This window comes from Penaeus chinensis, chromosome 26 (genome assembly GCF_019202785.1).
Source record: "Penaeus chinensis breed Huanghai No. 1 chromosome 26, ASM1920278v2, whole genome shotgun sequence".
Classification (NCBI taxonomy): Eukaryota; Metazoa; Arthropoda; class Malacostraca; order Decapoda; family Penaeidae; genus Penaeus; species Penaeus chinensis.
The window spans coordinates 8,202,235-8,222,553 of record NC_061844.1 but is presented as its reverse complement, the minus strand read 5'-3'; the positions used below and the strand labels follow the sequence as shown (position 1 = coordinate 8,222,553).

Genomic DNA, 20,319 nt, shown 5'->3' with positions numbered 1-20,319 from the left:
AGAGGAAGTGACGGATGGAGAGGAGGAGAGAGAGAGAGAGAGAGAGAATATGAGAAGTAGTAGTTATAAAAACACGTAGACCTTACGGGCGTATACGTACTTTTAGAAAAGTGAGCGTGAAGGATGTGAACAAGGGAGAATGTAAGTTGGAGGAAGCGTGAAGGATCGTTTGTGTTATTCTGTTTTGCCTTTGTTCTTGGATCGTGAATTTGTTTGTGATTGTGTTTTGTGAACCAGCGAGTGCGACAGGAATGTAGTGAGTTTGCTCTGGGACGCATTGCAGAATGCAGATGCCGTGATCTGTGCTAGGCTTACTTCATCTTGGTGTTCCTCGCGCTGGCTCAGCGGACCAACTTCGTGTTTGACATATTTGAGTCGCGTTTTGGCCTGTTTCGATCGTGTTGGATCAGCTGTTCAATACCACCCGTTCATTATCAACATTGTCTAGCATCCTTGCCTCTCTTTAACCCTTTGAGCCCCGCTTCCCTTTGCTAATCGCGTCCGTCGTTGTACATGAACGCGGATGTACTCTGGCCTCTTCCTTCGTCCTTCCTTTTTGCTCTTTAACGAGTTTAAAGCCTTTTCCTTGTCGGACGCGAGCGAAGTGTTCACAGCCGGGTCTTGTCAGGTGTTCGAATGGTACCCCGGCTGTGTGTCATTAGAGGATGTGAATCACTAAAACACTGGACAAGTAGGTATGTGTGCGCCGTAAGTGGGTCAACTACGCGCTGGATGTGCGTAAAAAGTAGGTCAGCGACGTTCATCCATGCACGTTGCGCCCGTTGCATCAGCCGTGGTAACGTTCAAGGCTTCTGGACGAAAGCTTCCCGGACTTTTACTCTATGTTACTCAGTAATGATGCAACTGCCATCATTCCACCAGCCCTTCGAGACGTCTGGATGTCTGGATTATATTAGTTATGGGACAAGGATGATAGTACGCGTCGATGCAGTTTGCTGTAGTTTGCCTCCCACGTCTATTACATTTTCTAAATTCACTTCGTTTTCTATGCGAGGCCGCCGGGTTCGTCCGCGAGAATAATGAACGTAGAAATGCCACGAACCTCTTAAATGCGTGTGAAATGGCATGTAGACGACCAGCCATTTTCACACTTGAATATCACACACGGTAACGAATTATATTACCAGCTAAATTCAGCCCTTTCAGAAAAAAAAAAAACGGCGCAGGATCTAGCTGAACCCAGAGATTTATAAATCGCATGGAAATGGTGAGAGATAAAGCCGGGCGAATTACCTCTGGCACTCACGCATTGCTATTAAGAATCGAAAGTCACTTGGGAAGTATTGCAGTAAGAGGGTGAAGGAAGCGGGTTCATTGGGGGGGGGGTGAAGTGGGGGAGGAGCAGGTAGGTGGAGGCAGACGCGGAGAGAGAGAGAGAGAGAGAGGGGGACTTTCTCCACCGAATACTGGCAGACGAAGTGAAAGTAAAGTGTAGCAGCATAAGAGGTGTGTACAGCCACCATGGCCATTCCATGACCCCCTCCCTCCCTCTAAACCCCGCCCCTCCCCCCCATCATTACCAGCGCCTGCCGACACCTCACGCAAGGCCTATGCGAGGTAGAGGTTTAGCCGTCATGCATTCTGTTGTGTTGAAATAAAAAGCTTATCAAATCATGCGGTGGCTTTTAAGCATGACAATGAGGTGGCTTGACAAACCGGAGTGACATAATGGGAATAACACATAAAGCGTGAAAGAGCGTATGAACTGATCTGTGTACACTTACATACATGGAACCACATACACACTCTAACGCACACGAAATCGCACACGCAATCGCACAAATCACGCACAAGCGCGCGCGCGCGTGCGTTTATGCGTGCGTGCGTGTGTGTGTGTATAATCGGTTATATAAAATATCACATATTTATTTGTTTGTTTACTCATTTGTGTATTTGATTATTAGTTTATGTATGTGCATAAATTACCTAATTGCTATGATACAGTTGTCTTACATCCACAATGTTTCCGCGCACCAAAGGACAAGCACAATCAACAATTTAACGACCTTTGATAGAGTAAGATGGACTGAATTTGCCTACACCGGCCTACAATTGGCCAGAAGGAGGTGGAACTATGAAGAAACTGACATACAGTAGGCCTACCACGGAGCTAACCGTAAACTTGAGTCATGCACGCTGGTTTGTACTGGACACTCGCCAAACTGTGCCCTCCTCCCCCTTCTCTCCCTCTCTCTCTTTCGCTGTCTGTCTCTCTCTCTCGCTCTCTCTCTCTCTCTCTCTCTCTCTCTCTCTCTCTCTCTCTCTCTCTCTCTCTCTCTCTCTCTCTCTCTCTCTGTGTGTGTGTCTCTTTATCTCTGTCTGTCTGTCTCTGTCTCTCTCTGTCTCTGTCTCTCTCTGTCTCTCTCTCTCTCTCTCTCTCTCTCTCTCTCTCTCTCTCTCTCTCTCTCTCTCTCTCTCTCTCTCTCTCTCTCTCTCTCTCGTCACTACTTTGTATTAAAAGTAGCAGCCAAGCAGCAGTGAAAGTAAGATTTAACGAAGAGAGAGGAAGGAAGAGAAGAGAAAAGGTTTTGTATCGCTTCCTTATGTTGCTTCATCTCGATTTTTTCTTCCTTTTTTTTTCTCCTTGCCCTTGTCCTTCTCTCTCTCTCTTTCTCTCTCTTCTTTACCTCCTCCTCTTCCTCCTCTTCGTCATCCAACACCACCCCCACCATCACTCCCTCCCCCACCCCCACTCATACCTTCACCACCACCTCTACCACCCCCACTCCCATCTCCACCTCTACCTCCACCTCCACCTCCACCTCCACCTCCACCTCCACCTCCACCTCCACCTCCACCTCCACCTCCACCACCCCCAATCCCACCTCCACCAGCATCCCACCTCCTCCACTTCCACCACCACAATCCCCACTCCCACTCTTATTGCCACCTCCACCACCTGCTCCACCACCTCCACCACCTCCACCTCCACCACCTCCACCTACACCTCCACCACCTCCACCAGCCTCCGGACGCATGATGAGGCCGAGAAGACATCCTGGTTGACAAGATGCCGACGGGAAAGTAGGATCCGCGACCGGGGGGGGGGGGGGGATGCTCGGCCACTCGCTCGCCTGTTCTCGCACGCAAACGGGGAGTCAGAGAGGGAGAGAGGGGAAAGCGAACACGGGAGTGAGGAGGGGAAGAAGAGGAGAAGAGAGGGAAGGGGAAAGGGGAAGAATGGGAGGGATGTGAAAGATGGGGGGGAAGGGAGGGAATGGGAAGGGAAGAATGGGAGGGATGGGAAAGAGAGGGGGGAAGGAGGGAAGGGGAAGGGAAAGCGATGGGGGAAGAAGAAGGGAAGAAGAGGAGACGGGGAAGGGGAAAGGAAAAAGAGGAGGGGGGAAGAGGAAAGGGAGGGAAGGGGACGGGAAGAATGGAAGAGGGAGGGGAGGGATGTGAAAGAGAGGAAGGGGGAGGGAGAGAGGGGATGGGAGGAAGGGGAAGTAAGGGAGAGGGAAGGAGGAGAGAATGGGAGGGGGAGAGTGTGGAAGAATGGAGGAGAGGAGGGAGGGGAGGGAAGAGGAAGACGGTAGAGGGTATGGGTGTCTTCTGTGAATATGGAGTTGGAAAGTGAGAGGGAATGAAGGAAAATGGAGTGAGAGGGAGAAAGAGAGAGGGCAGGGAGTGAAAGGAGACGGGGGTAGGATAAGTGATGGAGACAAGATATAAAGAGACGGGAAGGGAGATAAGTGGACGTGAGAGAGAGAGAGAGAGAGAGAGAGAGAGAGAGAGAGAGAGAGAGAGAGAGAGAGAGAGAGAGAGAGAGAGAGAGAGAGAGAGAGAAAGAGAGAGAGAGACGAATAGATAAAGCCTCTTCATGAACCACTTTCGTTACCTGTATTCAGTACTATCGCCGCACTGTTTGCGTAGATGATTAACCCATTTTGTGTACGGGTTCAGATATTGGCCAGATGTGAGGAACTTAAGACGGAGAGAGAGAGAGAGAGAGAGAGAGAGAGAGAGAGAGAGAGAGAGAGAGAGAGAGAGAGAGAGAGAGAGAGAGAGAGAGAGAGAGAGAGGTGAAAGAGAGAGATGAAAAAGAGCGAGAAAGAAAGTGAGAGAGAGAGAGAGAGAGAGAGAGAGAGAGAGAGAGAGAGAGAGAGAGAGAGAGAGAGAGAGAGAGAGAGAGAGAGAGAAAGGGGATGATGGACCGAGTGAGAGGCAGAGTTAGGGAGAGAGAGGGAAGACGGGAGGGGAGCGGCGGGGAGGGGGCAGAGACAAAGGATAGCTAGTGCATATAGTTCTTGAGGGGTGGTGAATACAGGTACCCTAAAGAAAATTCATCCTTGAAAAACTAATTTACTTTTTTTATGCGAAGCTACTGGGTGTGCAGTACATTGGAGGAATCCTTGGAGACAGTTGACAGTTTCGATTTTCCGTGAAATTCTTAGTATTAAGTCTCCCTGTCACTCATTTCCTGAAATTTTGCAATGAATAGATACTGCAAATCCTCAACAAATCTAAGTAATAGTTAACAATATGGCAAGTTGCCCCTGCAGCGCCATACTGGATACGTTTAGTCGGTTGGGGGAAATGTGCGCGTTGGCAACTCGGGCCGTATCAGGTGGTCGTGTTGTGACACTCAGCTGTTTCAGTCAGTAGTCAGCTGATCGGACTCGTGGTACTTGTGCGCGGGACCACGGCTCTCCATACGGCTCACTTTACATCAATGTACACGCCGTCGAAACTGGATTACTGGTGCTTTGAGTGATTATTTGTGGTAAGAGAAGCGAGTGTGACTTAAGGGCGAGTCGGTTGCTCGGCCAAACGCAGTGAGAAAGAGAACGTGCCTGATCCAAGCTGAGGTCCAAATGGCGAGGTGCAGACGTGGCAATTACCAGGGCCGTGTGAGCTCGTCGTTGCTAACCAAACGACCGTAATTAGTGAATGTGTGGAAAAGTGAAACACGACTTGGTCCTCGAAAGACAACCTGTGAGTCAGATATCGACGTCTGGCAAGTTGTGGCACGCGAGTGACCTCCCGGATGGTACTTGACGGAAGGGTCTCGATTCGTAAGGAACGGGGGCCAAGTGGGCCAAGTGGGCCATATGCACGTGCGACGACGATGCTTGGTGGGCCTATGGGATTCCCATTCACTAGGGAGGGCACGTGAAGGGTGAGAGTGGGTTGCTCAACGCACGGCCTTGTGCACGTTCGATTTCCCTATTGTCAAAGTTGCCAGGTTGGTTTTCTGTAGCAGGTGGAACGTTCGAGGCGAGGGACCGCGGGGGTGGAGGAGGACCCGAGAGCCGCTATGGAGCTTAGATTCGCGACGGAGAGATGGAGTGTGATCCAGCTGATGGTGTAGGCGGTGGTTGAGCAAGAGGAGAGAGTGGTGGCGATGGTCGGGGGGGGGGGGGGGGGCAGGGAGGCACCAGCAGCAGCAGCCAACACGGCGACCACCACCTCACCTCCACCATTACCACCACTTCCACCAGCAATGAATCCCTCTGCGGCATAGCTGGCATTCTGATCCTCAGCTTGGCACTATAAATACCCGGTGTACTCACACCTGAGACCATGTGTAGGCGCATGCTGGGCGGAGGAGGAGAGTAACGGTATGCATGAGGGAGGGAATGGAGGGAAGGAGGAATTGGGAGGGAACGGAGATAGAGGGGAGCCTCAGCGAGAAGGAAGCAGCAGCTGGGGCGGCAGGTCGTAGTGATGGAAGGTACGGCGAGGGCAGAGGCTGCGCTGGCGATGGTGGGAAAAAGTGAAGGCCAACCGCTCGTGGCGGCGGCCGCTCGAGCGGCGGCGGCGGCGGCTCCCATCCACCGTTGCTCGCTGATGACCCACTTTCTCGACACAGTTCCTCGTGCGGGCGGACGGGCGGGCGGGCGGGCGGGAGGGTGGGCGGCAGACAGCGGCTCACGTACAGTTAGATGGCGACCCAGGCGTGACATATGGCCTCCCTCGCGGGCTCCTTCGCCGCCTTCGCGTTATTTGCCACCTGCGATGCCGTGCGGCTCGGGCGCCCGCTGCAGGAAGTGCTGTGGGAAGAAGGCGGGGGGGGGGGGGAGACGAGGAAAAAAGATGATGATGAGTAGGATAGGAGGAGGGGGAGGAGGAATTGGCGAGATATGAAGAGGAGGGATTGTAGGTGGGAAGAGGAATAATTTGGGATAGGAAGAATGGGATAGTAATTTTATGAGTTTCTCTCTCATTGTCTCCTGTACACACACACACATACGTCCCCATACTCACGAATGCATAAACCAACACACACACACACGCACATGCACATGCACATGCACATGCACATGCACATGCACATGCACACGCACACGCACACGCACACGCACATGCACATGCACACGCACATGCACATGCACACGCACACGCACACTTGCACACGCACAAACATTCATTCATTCATTCGCCCACCCGACCCATCTCGTCCAGCATTAGTAATGTGGAGAGTCTCGAAGGGTTTAGCCACGTGGGCGTACAAGGGCGGCGGTGCGTGGGAGGGCGTGGGTGCCACGGGAGAGAGAGAGGAGAGAGGATAGCGGTGCCGACACAGTGCCAGATGATTGCTTTTAGGCTTAGAACCATTTTTTATTTTTTCGTAGGGAGGCTGGGGGTATGGTGGTAATCTTGTGATTCATTTATTGCGGGTATTTTTTTTATATATATACATATAATTGCGTAGCATATGTTTGTCTGTGATTTTAAAGGCTCTTTATGTCTGTATCTCAGGAATACAATACAGGAACAAAAAAACAAATCTAACTAGTGGTGATCTATGAATACACTTATTGTAACAAACCAAAGTGCCTAACCGGAGGAATCGGCGCCTGTGATCTCGAGCGCCCATGCAAGGTCCGCGGCGCGCGAAGAGAGAGACGGAGAGAGCGAGAGCGAGTGGTTAGGCCGACAGGCAGCGAGCAGACCGTAGGCGGAGCTCGGTGCAGCCACGGCGACAAGGAACCGTCTGGAGGCAACGCGGGCGGTGAGAGTGTTTGCTGGCCACCCAGGCCTCCCTCCCCGCGAGCGCTTCTCCCACACCTGTTACTGCTGACGGAGGCGCGCCTGCTGACGCCTACGTGAGGTGCTGACGGCAGCTGAAAGCGCGGTAAATAAGAAATCCCCGGGAGGAGAGCCCGCCCCCGCGCAGCACCAACAGCTGGTGTCCGCAGGGCAAGTGGCGGGTCGTGTCCCCGGACGAGCTGCAGCGTCACCACCACCCTGACGGCGAGACCGCGCCATGGGGGTGCACAGGACACTAGCGGAGGAGCCCGGCGGGAGCTTAGAGACTCTGGAGGAGGAGGAGGAGGAGGAGGAAGTAGTGGACTGCCTTCAGCGACGCCTCCACCACCATGGCTACCCCCAGCGGCACCATTCCCCGACCGGCAGCACGGACAGCGACGTCCTCAACAACAACCAAGTGGACTCCGGCAAAGGTAATGCATACGCACAGCCGCGTGAACTTCCTGTGGGTCAGGGATTTGGTCGCCACTCGCGCTGTTGTTATTTGCCTTTGTTTGAGGTGATTACCTGGTTTATAGGCTCAGGGCCACTGTGGCTCTTTCGCTACCTGGCTCTGACCCTCTCTTCCTCTTGGCCCTTCCCCCCCCCCCTTTTCCTGTCTTCCTCTTGTCTCTTTCTGCCCCCCATTCCCTGTTAATTTTTTTTTCTCTTCTCTCTAGGCCCCTATTCCTGCATGCCCCCTTTTCTTTCCCTTCTCTCCTCTTTCTCCTACTTTCCCTCGTCCCCTCTTTCTCCCTCTTTCCCCCTCTTTCCCTCGTCCCCTCTTTCTCCCTCTTTCCCTCGTCCCCTCTTTCTCCCTCTTTCCCTCGTCCCCTCTTTCTCCCTCTTTCCCTCGTCCCCTCTTTCCCTCATGTCCCTTCTTTGTTTCGTTGTCCCATTTTCTTCTCTCTTACTTTCTTTCTCCTTTCCTTTCCTCTATGTCCACAATTAGTTGCATTTCGTCGAGTATTTGCGTCTCTGTGGAAGTATGTCAGGACTGCACACGTGTCCCGTTTCTGCTTTGCCCCCCCCCCCTCCTTCCCCCCTCTTTCCATCCCCCCTCCCCCATGCACACACCTCGACCCCCCGCATGTTTCCTGATACCTTATATCTGCGTCTTTTATTTTGTCTCCTGTCAACGTTTTGTTTCACGTTTCAGTTATTTATTTACGTATGTGTTAGGGAGCGTGTGCTCTTGTTCTACTTCACACCATCATTCTAGCGTGAGTATTTTCTCCTCTCTTTCTCCCCCGTGCGACATCGCTCTCTTTCACCGTTTGGGGTCACGACCTGAGTGCAGGCGTGATGTGTCGACCTCCCCTCCTACTCTCGTTCTCTCTCTCTCTCTCTCTCTCTCTCTCTCTCTCTCTCTCTCTCTCTCTCTCTCTCTCTCTCTCTCTCTCTCTCTCTTCTCTTTCTCTTTCTCTTTTCTTTCCCTTTCTCTTTCTCTTTCTCTTTCTCTTTCTCTTTCTCCTTCTCCTCCCTTCCTCTCACTCCCATCTCTCTCTCTCTCTCTCTCTCTCTCTCTCTCTCTCTCTCTCTCTCTCTCTCTCTCTCTCTCTCTCTCTCTCTCTCTCTCTCTCTCTCTCTCTCTCTCTCTCTCTCTTTCTGTGCGTCACGTATCTTTCCCCGCTACCCCCCACCCCCGCCTAGTTTCCGTTTTCTAAGAATCTCGAGTTATCCCGCTTTGACTTCTGACTCACTGTGTGTTCGGGGAAGACTTTAAATAACGTTTTTTTCCCTACACCGAACGTTTTCTCGGAACCAAACGTTTGCAGTACGAATCAGCGTTTGGCCGATCAAATTTACCTCCTTTCCCCTTCATTCCTCTTGCTCTTTTCCTTTCTCTCCCATTCCCCTCTCGCATTATCATGCCTTCCTCGACGATTCCTTCTCCCCCATTCATTTTCTGGGTCCTCAGTCACACTATCCATTTCATGACCATTCATATTCCCTTGTTTGCGTACGGGGCCGGGGGGGGGGCATGGAGAGGACGGGATGGGGGGTGTCAGCAGGGGGGATGGAGGGTAGGGGAGGGTGAGGAGGAGATGATGTGAGGGTCGTTAGGCCGGCCGGCAGGGTGAAGGGGGAAGGGTGAGGTGAGAATGAGGGTCGGAAAGACATCATGAGGGAAACAGACTTCGGCAGAGGGGAGTAGGTGAGAAATGTGGTTGGATGGGTGAATGGATGAGTTTTGGTTGGATTAATGAGGGATGGCGTGTTCGATAGATGAATGGGCGGGTGAATGTACACTGGATAGATTAATGGATAGGCGAATTTAGACAGGGTGGGTGGGTGGTAAACAAAGAGCGGATGAATGCGTGTGAAGCCGGCGTGTAAGATTTATGGAGAGGAGCGAATAGGGAAAGGGGAAATCAGGGAGAGAGAGAGGAAGAAAAAGTGATAACTAACGATATATATATATATATATATATATATATATATATAGAGAGAGAGAGAGAGAGAGAGAGAGAGAGAGAGAGAGAGAGAGAGAGAGAGAGAGAGAGAGAGAGAGAGAGAGAGATAGAGATAGAGATAGAGATAGAGATAGAGATAGAGATAGAGATAGAGATAGAGATAGAGATAGAGATAGAGAGATAGAGAGATAGAGAGATAGAGAGATAGAGAGATAGAGAGATAGAGAGATAGATAGATAGATAGATAGATAGATAGATAGATAGATAGATAGATAGATAGATAGATAGAAAGAGAGAGAGAGACCGAGAGAGAGACCGAGAGAGAGACCGAGAGAGAGACCGAGAGAGAGACAGAGAGATAGGGATAAAGAGATAAAGAGAATGAGAATGAGGGCAAGGATAAAAAGCAAGACAAAGACTAAGAGAAAGGGACAGCTAACGAGCCCTAGCAAGAGAGAGAGCGAGAGCAACCTGGAGGGTCCTGGAGGAAAACACACGAGTCCCCCACCTCAGACCTGACAGCTGACACGGGTAGACAGGCACAATCACCGCCGCAGGTTAGTGTCATTGTGTTGGTCGAAATGGCTTGATGGTGAGGGAGAGAGGGAGAAAGGGAGAGGGTGGGCGTGGGCGTGAGGGAGGAGAGGAGAGTGGGGATGAAGGAGGAATGGGGGAGGGAGAAGGTAGTGGGGTGTGGAGGAGGGAGAGGAAAAGAGTGGGGATGAAGGAGTGGGGAAGGGATATGGAGAGGATGGGGGTTGAGGGAGAAGGGAAATGGAGAGGATGGGGGTCGAGGGAGAAGGAGAGGAGAGTGGGGAGGGAGTGGTAGTGTGGAAGGGAGAGTATGGGTAAAGACGAGATGGAGGGAGGGAGAGAGAGAGAGACGATTAAGAGCGAATGCCGGAAAAGGGAAGTGACCTATTAAGAATCAATACATTCTTTGAAGTCATTAACATAGATTTCAATAACGGGAGGTCGATATGGGAGACATATCGATGCCATAGCTTGTGTGTATGGGTATGCCTAATCAATGGGAAAAAAAATCCACTATTTACCCAGCCATTCATGCCGTGGCAACATGTATTGTCATCTCTCTCGGGTGTCATGTTGCCTGCGTGTAGACGGAGAGAGAAACTCGTCCGAACACCTGGGAATATGTTTACTTCTCGAAACATCTGTGGGGGTTGAATGATGGGGGGGGGGGGGGGGTAGGAGGAGGGGGTAGCGAGATGGTATATAACGCCTCTAATTCTTCCCCCCCCCCCCTATCTTCTTCAAAACGGGTTTGAGTTATTTTGGAAAGTTATTTAAGCGCTTAGGAGGGGAAGGAAATTAGCGTCTCCGTTTCCCCGCACGTGACTCCCGGCGGTGTCCACGGGTCGTTTAATTAGCCAAGACGAGGTGTTGGGACGTGTGGAGGTGAGCTTTGGAGCTTTATCTAAGAGCAGGTGCGAAGAGGAGCTGTGGGGAGCTTTTTTTTTCTCTCCCCCCCCCCCTCCTGTTGGATAAGCGTAGATGATAACACGGAAAAATGATATAGGAAAAGGAGAAACGGTTCGTCCTCTGTCCCGTGATCTCACTCTCTGCGCTTATGACCTCACACCTGGTTTATCAGCGGGTTTTCCTGCTTGGCTTCTACTGGCCGCTCATCGATTCCTCCCTCCCTCCATCCTCCTCCTCCTCCTCTTCTACTTCGTCTCATTAATTGGTCTCAGTCCTGTTCTTGTTATTGTTATTTTTGTTGTTATTGTCGGTATTGTTATGATTAATGTTATTATTATTATTATGATTGTTGTTATTATTATTATTATTATTATTATTATTATTGTTATTATTGTTATTATTATTATCATTATTATTATTATTATTATTATTGTTATTGTTATTGTTATTGTTATTGTTATTATTGTTATTATTATTGTCATTATTGTCATTATTATTATCATCACCACCACCACCACCACCACTAACAACATCATCATCATCATCGCCATCACCATCACCATCACCATCATCATCATCATTATTATCCTTCACCTCCTCTCGTCCCCTTCATTGCAACAACGGAAATCATACCACCCTTTTACCTGGTAACAACAAAAGGAAATCCACAAACACCTATCAAAAATCAATCACATTCTCTCCCCTTTTATTATCAAACAGAGATCATGAAACGTGATGATGTAACACATAGGGACGTTGTGTTACATAATATCACAATTTCCCTATAGAAGACACGTAGTTGACGTGGTCTGCCGTGTTATTATCTAACGAGAGGTTTATCGCGGGCGGGAGGTCGTTGCCTTGCGGGATAGGACACACGCACGCACGTACATTAAGCAGATAGAAAGAGGGACACGGAGATAGTTCGATAGAGAAGAGGGAGGTAAGGGATAGAAAAGAGGGAGATAGGAAGAGGAGGGAGAGCAGGTTAGGATACGTATAGAAAAGGAGAGATGAATTGTATGTATAATACAGAGGGGTCAATGACACATCTGGCAACTGTTTGGCCGAGGAGTCGGTTAGAAGGAGGAGCCGGACAGGAAGAGAAGGAGGAAGAGGAAAGCGAAGGAGGAGGAGGAGGAGAGGAAGGAGAAAGAGAAGGAGTAGAGGGAGGATGAGCAGGGAAAGGAAGCAAAGAAGGGGAGGAAGATAAAGGGGAATTAAGCAGGACTAAGGAGAGTAGAAGAGAAAGGTAAAAAAAAAAAAAAAAAAAAAATATATATATATATATATATATATATATATATATATATATATATGTATATGTATATATATATATATATATATATATATATGTATATGTATATATATATATGTATATATATGTATATACAGAACGAATAAAGAAAGATAGACAAACAGAAGAGCTGGAGAACGAAAAAAACAAACAAACAAAACAAAAATCAGCAAACGACTAGCATCAACATCAACAGCAAGACATAAATGGAACGAAAGGGTAACACGAACAGCAAGAAGCAAGCAAGCAAGATCTCACAAACGTTCTTGGGGTCGCTTCAAGTCGTTAAGTGAACAGGGGGAGGGGGGAGGGGGAGCGGCGATAGGGAGGGGTAGATTTAGGGGGGGGGGGGTTGCCAGCTGTGGGAGGAAAGAGGGAAGATGCTGCTTCTCCCGGGAACGATATTGCGTTTAAACTTCATAAATAAGGGTGTAATGACGAAAGAAAATGGTGTGTTTGAAATTGAAATCAGGGACGAACGAGGGCGATAATGATAGACATTAACGTATTAATCCACTGATTGATTATTTAAAGGGTTCTTGGCATGTGTATAAAGTGAGTAGATAGTAGGGAACGGATAAAAAGTGATTGATGATCGCATTTTATAAAGCTATCAGGAAAATAAACCTTAGTAAAGTTATATATTGTTCAAGGAACATAAAACATAAAACGATGGGCTAATTCTACATACACCATAAGGATAATTAAAAATAATAGATCATGGAAGATTTAAAGGTAATGGATGATTTAGAATGAATAGATAATGGGTCATTTAAAGATAATGACCAGCTGATAATTCAAAACTCATAGACAATGGATAATTCAAAGACCGTAGATAGTGGATATTTTTATAAAGATCACGAGAAGTGGATCATTTGAAGATAAAAGAACAATGCATTATCTAAAGGTAATGGATAATGGAGGGCATGTGTCCAAAGCCCTATTAGACAGAAGGATGACACGTGTGAGCGACTGACCTGACCAGAGTGTTACACCAACGCCTTCTGCCCCAGATCGAGAAGTTCAAAGGGAAATGCCAGAAGTTGTGAGCTAAATCGCAGAGGGGGGCATGGGGGCTAGAGAGGGCCGGCGGGGGGCTGGTAGAAGGGGCAGACGGGGGTAGGGTGGGGGTACGTGGCAGGGGAAAAGGGGGGGATAGGTGACAGGAGGCAGAGGGCAGGGGAAGAGGGGGTGATAGGGTGGGGGGCACGTGGCAGGGGTCGAGGGGATGAGTGCTAGGGGGCAGAGGGCAGGGGGCAGGGTGGTGGGCATGTTGGTTGGGGTAGGGGCTGGGGTGAGGGTGTGTTCTATATACCTGCAAAGATGCTGTAGAAGCATCATTGGCGGCCTGTTTTTTTGTCTTGATATTTAGGTTATCCGTTTCTTTTATTATCATCATCATTATTATTGTTATTATTATTATTATTATTATTATTATTATTATTATTATTATGTTCTTTATTCTATATATTTTCTTTGTATCGGCATCTACGACTGTCTCCATTCTCTTTCTTCACTTTATGTCTCCCACCCTCTCCCTTTCTTCCTTCCCTTCCATTCAATCTCTCTCTCTTTCTCTTTCTCTTTCTCTTTCTCTTTCTCTCATTCTCTTTCTCTCATTCTCTCTCTTTCTCTCTTTCTCTATTTCTCTCTTTTTCTCTTTCTCTCATTCTCTCTCTTTCTCTCTTTCTCTATTTCTCTCTTTTTCTCTTTCTCTCTTTATCTCTTTATCTCCCCCCTCTCCCTCCCCCTCCCCCCCTCCCCCTCCCTCCCCTTCCCTCCCTCTCTCCCTCTCTCCCTCTCCACCTCTCCCCCTCTCCCCCCTCCCCCCCCCCCCCCCCCCCTCTCTCTCTCTCTCTCTCTCTCTCTCTCTCTCTCTCTCTCTCTCTCTCTCTCTCTCTCTCTCTCTCTCTCTCTCTCTCTCTTCTCTCCTCCTCCTCCTCCTCCCATTCTCCCATTCTCCCTCTCCCACTTTCCCTCCCTCCCATTCCCTCTCCTTTCCCTCCCCCTCTCTCCTTTCTCTCCTCCTCCTTCCATTCTCCCTCCCCCTCTTTCTCTCCCTCCCTCGGTCCAAGAATCTGTGTTAGTATGACAGGCGGACTTTAGGAAGTGACAAGGCATCGAGTCAAGCCCCAAGCGACGCTGTTCTTCCGAGGCGGCCGTGGCTTGTGCGTGCGTCCGTGCGTCCGTGTTTGGGCGACCAGAACTTGGACCTTAAGGATGGAATATTACCTCCGGTTTTGACGGATTTTACTTCTTTTTGTTTCGGGGGGGGAGGGTGGGGGTGGGTGGGAGGGAAGGGGGGAGGGGGGTGTTTTGTGTTGTCGGGTTTCTTGGTTAGAATGTGTTTGTTTGGTTTTAGGGTGGTATGTTTCTTGTTTTCCTCGTGATTGTTTTGTTTAGATATTTTTTTATTTCTTTATTGCACTGTACTTGGTCATTATTGCATGTTCTTTGCATCTGTGTTTCGCTCTTCCTCCCTCCCTCCATCCTTCCTACCCAGTCCGTCATCTAGAACAAAAAGTAAACAAACTTAAAAATGTTTTGTCTCAAAGCAAACAAAGCAAGCACTCCGTTCCTAGAAATTGCTTCTTGGCAATGTCATTTCACTCTCGGATTAACACACCGCATCTGTCCACATCACAAATTCCTGGCATGTCACTACACTTCATTAGCCCGTGCCAGTAGTGTCAGCAGTGTCAGGTGGCACTCCTGGCTATTCCATCCTCCCTTCTGGCACCTCGGCCTTCGATTCATCATTGCACTGCCGTGTCAATGTTACGTACATCAGTGGCACTGCCTTCGCCCCCCCCTACCCCTCTCCCACCCTCCCTCCCTCTCTCCCACCCTCCCTCCCTCCCGGACCATCCCCTCCCCCTCTGACCCTCCCCCTTCCCTCACCCCCTCTGACCCTCCCCCTCCCCTCACCCTCTCTGACCCTCCCCCTCCCCTCACCCTCTCTGACCCTTCCCCTCCACCTTATGACCCTGCGCTACCTTTCCATTCGTAGCCATGCCCTTGACACAAAGCGAAGGACGCACATAGTTAGCGTGTCTATATATAGATATCTACGAGTGTCCACCGTATCCATAGCAACGGCATATAAGCTTGAGATGATCGTTTGATAACTCTTTAAGGCTTCGGTCTTCGCGACTCTCTCTCTCTCTTCTCTCTCTCTCTCTCTCTCTCTCTCTCTCTCTCTCTCTCTCTCTCTCTCTCTCTCTCTCTCTCTCTCTCTCTCTCTCTCTCTCTCTCTTTCTCTTTCTCACCTTGCTTCCATCCTCCTCTCTATCTCTTTCTCACCTTGCTTCCATCCTCTTCTCTATCTCTTTCCCTCTCTTTCCCTCTCCCTCTCTTCATTCGCCTTTCTCCATCGCCCTTGATCATCCTCTCTCTCTCTGTCGCTTTTACTTTTGCCTCTCTCTCTCTACCTCGCACCTCACCCCTTCCCCTCTCCTCTCCTACACTTCTCTTCCTCTTCCTTTAATGTGGGGGATATTGCTTCCGAAGGAAAGGTCAAAAGCGAGGTGCCTTGGCTTGATGACGTCATGCGATGACCTCGGCTTTATTTGTGTTGCATCTTCGGGAGATTTATTTTTTTTGCGGCGGTGGGGGTAAGGCTGGAGCGTTCCGTGTTAAGGGACTGATCTATTTTCGTTTTAAACATGTTTCATACGTTGTTAATATGAATCCGAAGCCACATTGAGAATAAATACTGATGAATCCACACGTCCGTTTCGAAAATACTTGAGAGATCCTCCCCTTCGCCTTCATAATGAGGCAGCGAGGCACAAGGCGTGTCTGGTGCGTGTATTATGTCTTATTTAAACCCTAGAAATCCCGTCCTGGCTCTTCCCCCTGGAGCCTATGCCTGCCGCTCGCCGCACAGAGAGTTGTTTTGTCTGCGAGCCGTTTTCTTGGTAGCTGAGCGGAGGTGGGGATGGAAGGGGAGAGGGGGGGGGGGTTGGAAGGGGGGAGGGAGGGGAAAGGGAAGGGGAGAGAGGAAGAGGAAAGGGAGTGTGGTGAGGGAAAAGGGAACAGGAGAGAAGAGGGAAAGGGAAGGAAAGGGGGGGGAGAGAGAGAGGTGATCGGAGGTAAGGAGAGTGGGAGGAAGGCGAGGAGAGGGGAGAAGAGGGGAGGAAGAATAAGAGGCGAGAGGGAGGCGAGGAGTGGAAAGAGGAGATGGGGAAAGGGGAAGGGAATGGAAGGAGGGGAGAGAAAGGATGGAGCGGTGTGTGTTCGCGTTGGGTGCTGGTGAAGGGGGAAATACCACTACGTTACATCACTGGGAACTTTGGCGAGGAACGCGGGGGATGGGGGGGGGGGGGTTAAGCCCGCTCACTTACTCAGCCACTCACTCGCCCGCGCTAGAACGCCCTCAACAGTCATGTCAGCTGTGCGATAGTTTTGCGCTCGTTCTCGCCGTCTGTCTGGCTGTGTATGTCGCTCTCTCTTAGTTTCTCTCGGTCTGTCGCTGTCTGTTAGGTTCTCTCTCTCTCTCTCTCTCTCTCTCTCTCTCTCTCTCTCTCTCTCTCTCTCTCTCTCTCTCTCTCTCTCTCTCTCTCTCTCTCTCTCTATCACACACACACACACACACACACACACACACACACACACACACACACACACACACACACACACACACACACACACACACACACACACACACAGTCTCAACCATTCACTCAGTCGCTCACCCAATCACACACGCAACCTTTTTTTCTCCTCGCACGCTTACAATTGCACACGTTCTCAACAAACAAAAAACATTTCTCAGTCTCCTTAAGCCAGAGATGTTGACAAGGACTCGTGTGATCCGCCAGTACTACAAGAGAAGACCTTCCAGGATCTAGGTACAAAGAGATGGATAGATAGGTAGATAGATAGATGAGAGAGATAGAGATAAAGATAGACAGACAGATAGATAGAGAGAGAGAGAGAGAGAGAGAGAGAGAGAGAGAGAGAGGGAGGGAGGGAGGGAGGGAGGGAGAGAGAGAGAGAGAGAGAGAGAGAGAGAGAGAGAGAGAGAGAGAGAGAGAGAGAGAGAGAGAGAGAGAGAGAGAGAGAGAGAGAGAGAGAGAGAGCGAGCGAGCGAGCAAGCACAAACATGGACACCCGACGCATACTTCAGCAATGAGACATTAACGTATCTCGAACTGGCAAGAAAGAATCAAAACATGCTGCCCCTCCCCTCTCCTCTCCTCCCCCCCCCTCTCCTCTCCTCCCCTTCCCCCTGCTCTCCTCCAGCGCCTCCTCCTCCTCCACATCCTTTTCCAGCGGGTTTTCCTCCTCTTGCCCCTATCCATCGTCATCATATTCTCTCTATTCTTCTTTTATTTTCATCTTATTCTTATTCTTTACCTTCCTCTTCTCCTTCTTCTTCTCCTTCTTCTTCTTCTTCTTCTTCTTCTTCTCCTTCTCCTTCTCCTTCTCTTCTCCTTCTCCTTCTCCTTCTTCTTCTTCTTCTTCTTCTTCTTCTTCTTCTTCTTCTTCTTCTTCTTCTTCTTCTTCTTCTTCTTCTTCTTCTTCTTCTTCTTCTTCTTCTTCTTCTTCTTCTTCTTCTTCTTCTTCTATTGTAAAACCAGAATAGCTTAAATAAATGAAAAAGTGATATGTAACGAAAATGAACGAAAGAAATATCAGTGTTTTTCTCGCTAATTTCAGACTTGTTTGTTTTAACTCAAGTACCTCTTTGTCTGTAGTATAGATACTCTAGAAAAAGAAGAACAAAGAATATTGAGATAAAAGATATATGGAAATCTATTTGTCACCACAATACAACCCTGGAGTAGACCAAGTCAGAACAGTTTGCGAGATACAGGCTGCCGCGAGGGGGTGGGGGCGGCGGGGGAGGGGGGCAGGCAGGTGTAATAGAGGGAGGGGAGGGAGGGGAGGGAGGAGGAGGAGGAGGAGTGGGTGGGAGGACGGCCTAGCGAGGTCAGGTGCAGGAGAACCACAACAGCGGCAGCAGCAGTAGCCTTCGGAACTTTGCCATGACCGCCTCTCGCCCTCTTCCTCTCTCTCTCTCTCTCTCTCTCTATTCGTCTCTCTTCGTCTCTCTTCGTCTCTCTGCGTCGCTCTTTGTCTCTCTTCCTCTCTCTTCGTCTCTTTCTCTCTCTCTCTCGGCTCTCTTCGTTTCTCTCTCTCTCGTCTCTCTTCGTTTCTCTCTTTCTCTCTTTCTCTCTCTCTCCCTCCCTCACTCCCTAACTCACTCACTCTCTCCCACCTTCCCTCCCTCCCTCGCCAGGAAATAACACGGTTGTATTTTGCGCACGCGAGACGCCCGAGAAAGACTGGGCTGAAAGGGAGATTTTTGGAGAATGAGAAGATGGAGAAGCGAGAGACGAAGGACAGGTGATGAGAATGAATGAAGCGAAAGAAAAAAGAAGAAGTGAGAAGGTCGGAAAGATACGAGTCACATACACAAAACAAAAAAGTATTATTGTATAAAAGACGAGATGGTGGAGTGGATGCAAAGTTGATAAATCGGAAGAGAATAAAACACAATGGAAAAAAAAAAAAAAAAGCAAGTAAGTCACATTCCATTGCGTTTGACAGAAGGCTAAAAACGAGAGTGCGAGAGCTCGGCCTGCGTCTTCCTCGCTGCACGTGATCCATCCAAACCCATCATCGGCTCTCTGTAAGTGAAAGTTCAATGAGACAGCCGTGGCCCCCATACGCGAACCCGCTCCCCTATCCCCCCTCCCCTTATCCCCCTTCCCTTATCCCCTCTTCCTTCCCCGGTCCCCACCTCACGCTCCCGTCTCCTTCCCGTACCCCTCCCTGGCCCTCTGCCCTCTCCCTCCCACCCCTCCCTCGCCCTCTGCCCTCTCCCTCCCACCCCTCCCTCGCCCTCTGCCCTCTCCCTCCCACCCCTCCCTCGCCCTCTGCCCTCTCCCTCCCACCCCTCCCTCGCCCTCTACCCTCTCCCTCCCACCCCTCCCTCGCCCTCTGCCCTCTCCCCACTCTAGTCTCCCATACGCTTAGGCTGAAGCTACTCTGCCCACCCTTACCCTACCGTCCCGACTCTTCCTTCCTTACACTGCTCTGTCCTATCCTCTTTTATCTTCCCCTACCCAGCCCTCCTTCCCGAACGCCCCCTTCCTCCCCTGTAGGTCTCCCCCTCCCCCCATACGTTAGTACTCTCCCCCCCTTCAATTATCTCCCCTCTCTTATCTCCCTCCCCCCCCCCCCACAGACGGACCCTTCCTCACCCCTATCTCCTCCTCCCCATCCATACCACCCCACCCACCCCCCTCCCACACCCACCCACACGCGAGGGTCAAGAGGGGAAGGAGCGGGGGGGGGGGCGAGGGAGGGGTAAAGGGTTAGGGGGACCCAGTTAACGGGACTTCACCTTGAGAATTCAGCTGTAATTTTAAAGCTTTTTTCCATAATGCTTCTCTCACTCTCACGGCTCCGGGTACTTTTCCTTGGCGGAAGGGGGCGGGGGGGAGGGGGGGGAGGGGGGGTTGCTTGGTCACGCTCTCGCCACAGCTCTGTCCGCGAGCCCTCAAGGGGAGGGGGGGGGGAGGGGGGAAATACGTGCGTGGAAATATTGGTCGTGATTGGGGGGGGGGGGGGTAAGGGAACACTATGAATGGGTGGATGAGAGAGTTCGGGAGAGAGAATATTCATGTATTGATAGATGAATAGACGATAGACGATTTATTACGAGGTAGCTGGATATTCATAATAAGAAGTAAACAATAAGACATGTAAAAAGGATAGAACATGTACTCAGTAATGTATGTAGTGAATTGCAGTGGTCACTCTTATTAGAGACTATGTTGTTGTTGGCCTCTGCCCGAAAGACGGGTATGATAATTGTGACGGGGTATTTTCCTTGTTGTTGACCACGAGAGCCCCAACAAGGCTGTCTGTGATCGTGGGTCTCTGTCTCTGTGTGTGTGTGTGTGTGTGTTTGTGTGTGTTTGTGTGTGTGTGTGTGTGTGTTTGTGTGTGTGTGTGTGTGTGTGTGTTTGTGTGTGTTTGTGTTTATGTTCGTTTATTCTTGTTCTTATTATTACTTGTATGTCTTATTGTTGTGTTCAGTTCATGGGTTTCTTTCTGTGTGTGTGCACGTGTCCGAATGCGTGCGTTGACGCGCCGTTTTTGTCTCGACGCCCGTGTATGTGTGAGTACGAACATGCAACGCGAGGCACACTG

General features: G+C 49.9%; 1 protein-coding gene across 3 annotated transcripts in view; it reads left to right on the top strand.

The window, feature by feature from the left end:
* LOC125039199 (ribosomal protein S6 kinase alpha-5-like) overlaps positions 1-20,319 on the top strand; it is a 92,054-nt gene that overhangs the window by 25,870 nt on the left and 45,865 nt on the right. Inside the window, exons 1-2 of one of the 3 annotated variants that reach the window (XM_047632982.1) lie at positions 4,608-4,744; positions 6,724-7,427. The exons of 1 other annotated variant lie outside the window; for it this stretch is intronic. In XM_047632982.1, the coding sequence (XP_047488938.1) occupies positions 7,232-7,427 (196 nt within the window). In that variant the 5' untranslated portion in view covers positions 4,608-4,744; positions 6,724-7,231. Of the gene's footprint in view, positions 1-4,607; positions 4,745-6,723; positions 7,428-20,319 lie in introns of those variants that run through there. One more of the 3 variants, XM_047632983.1, reaches the window with a different exon arrangement.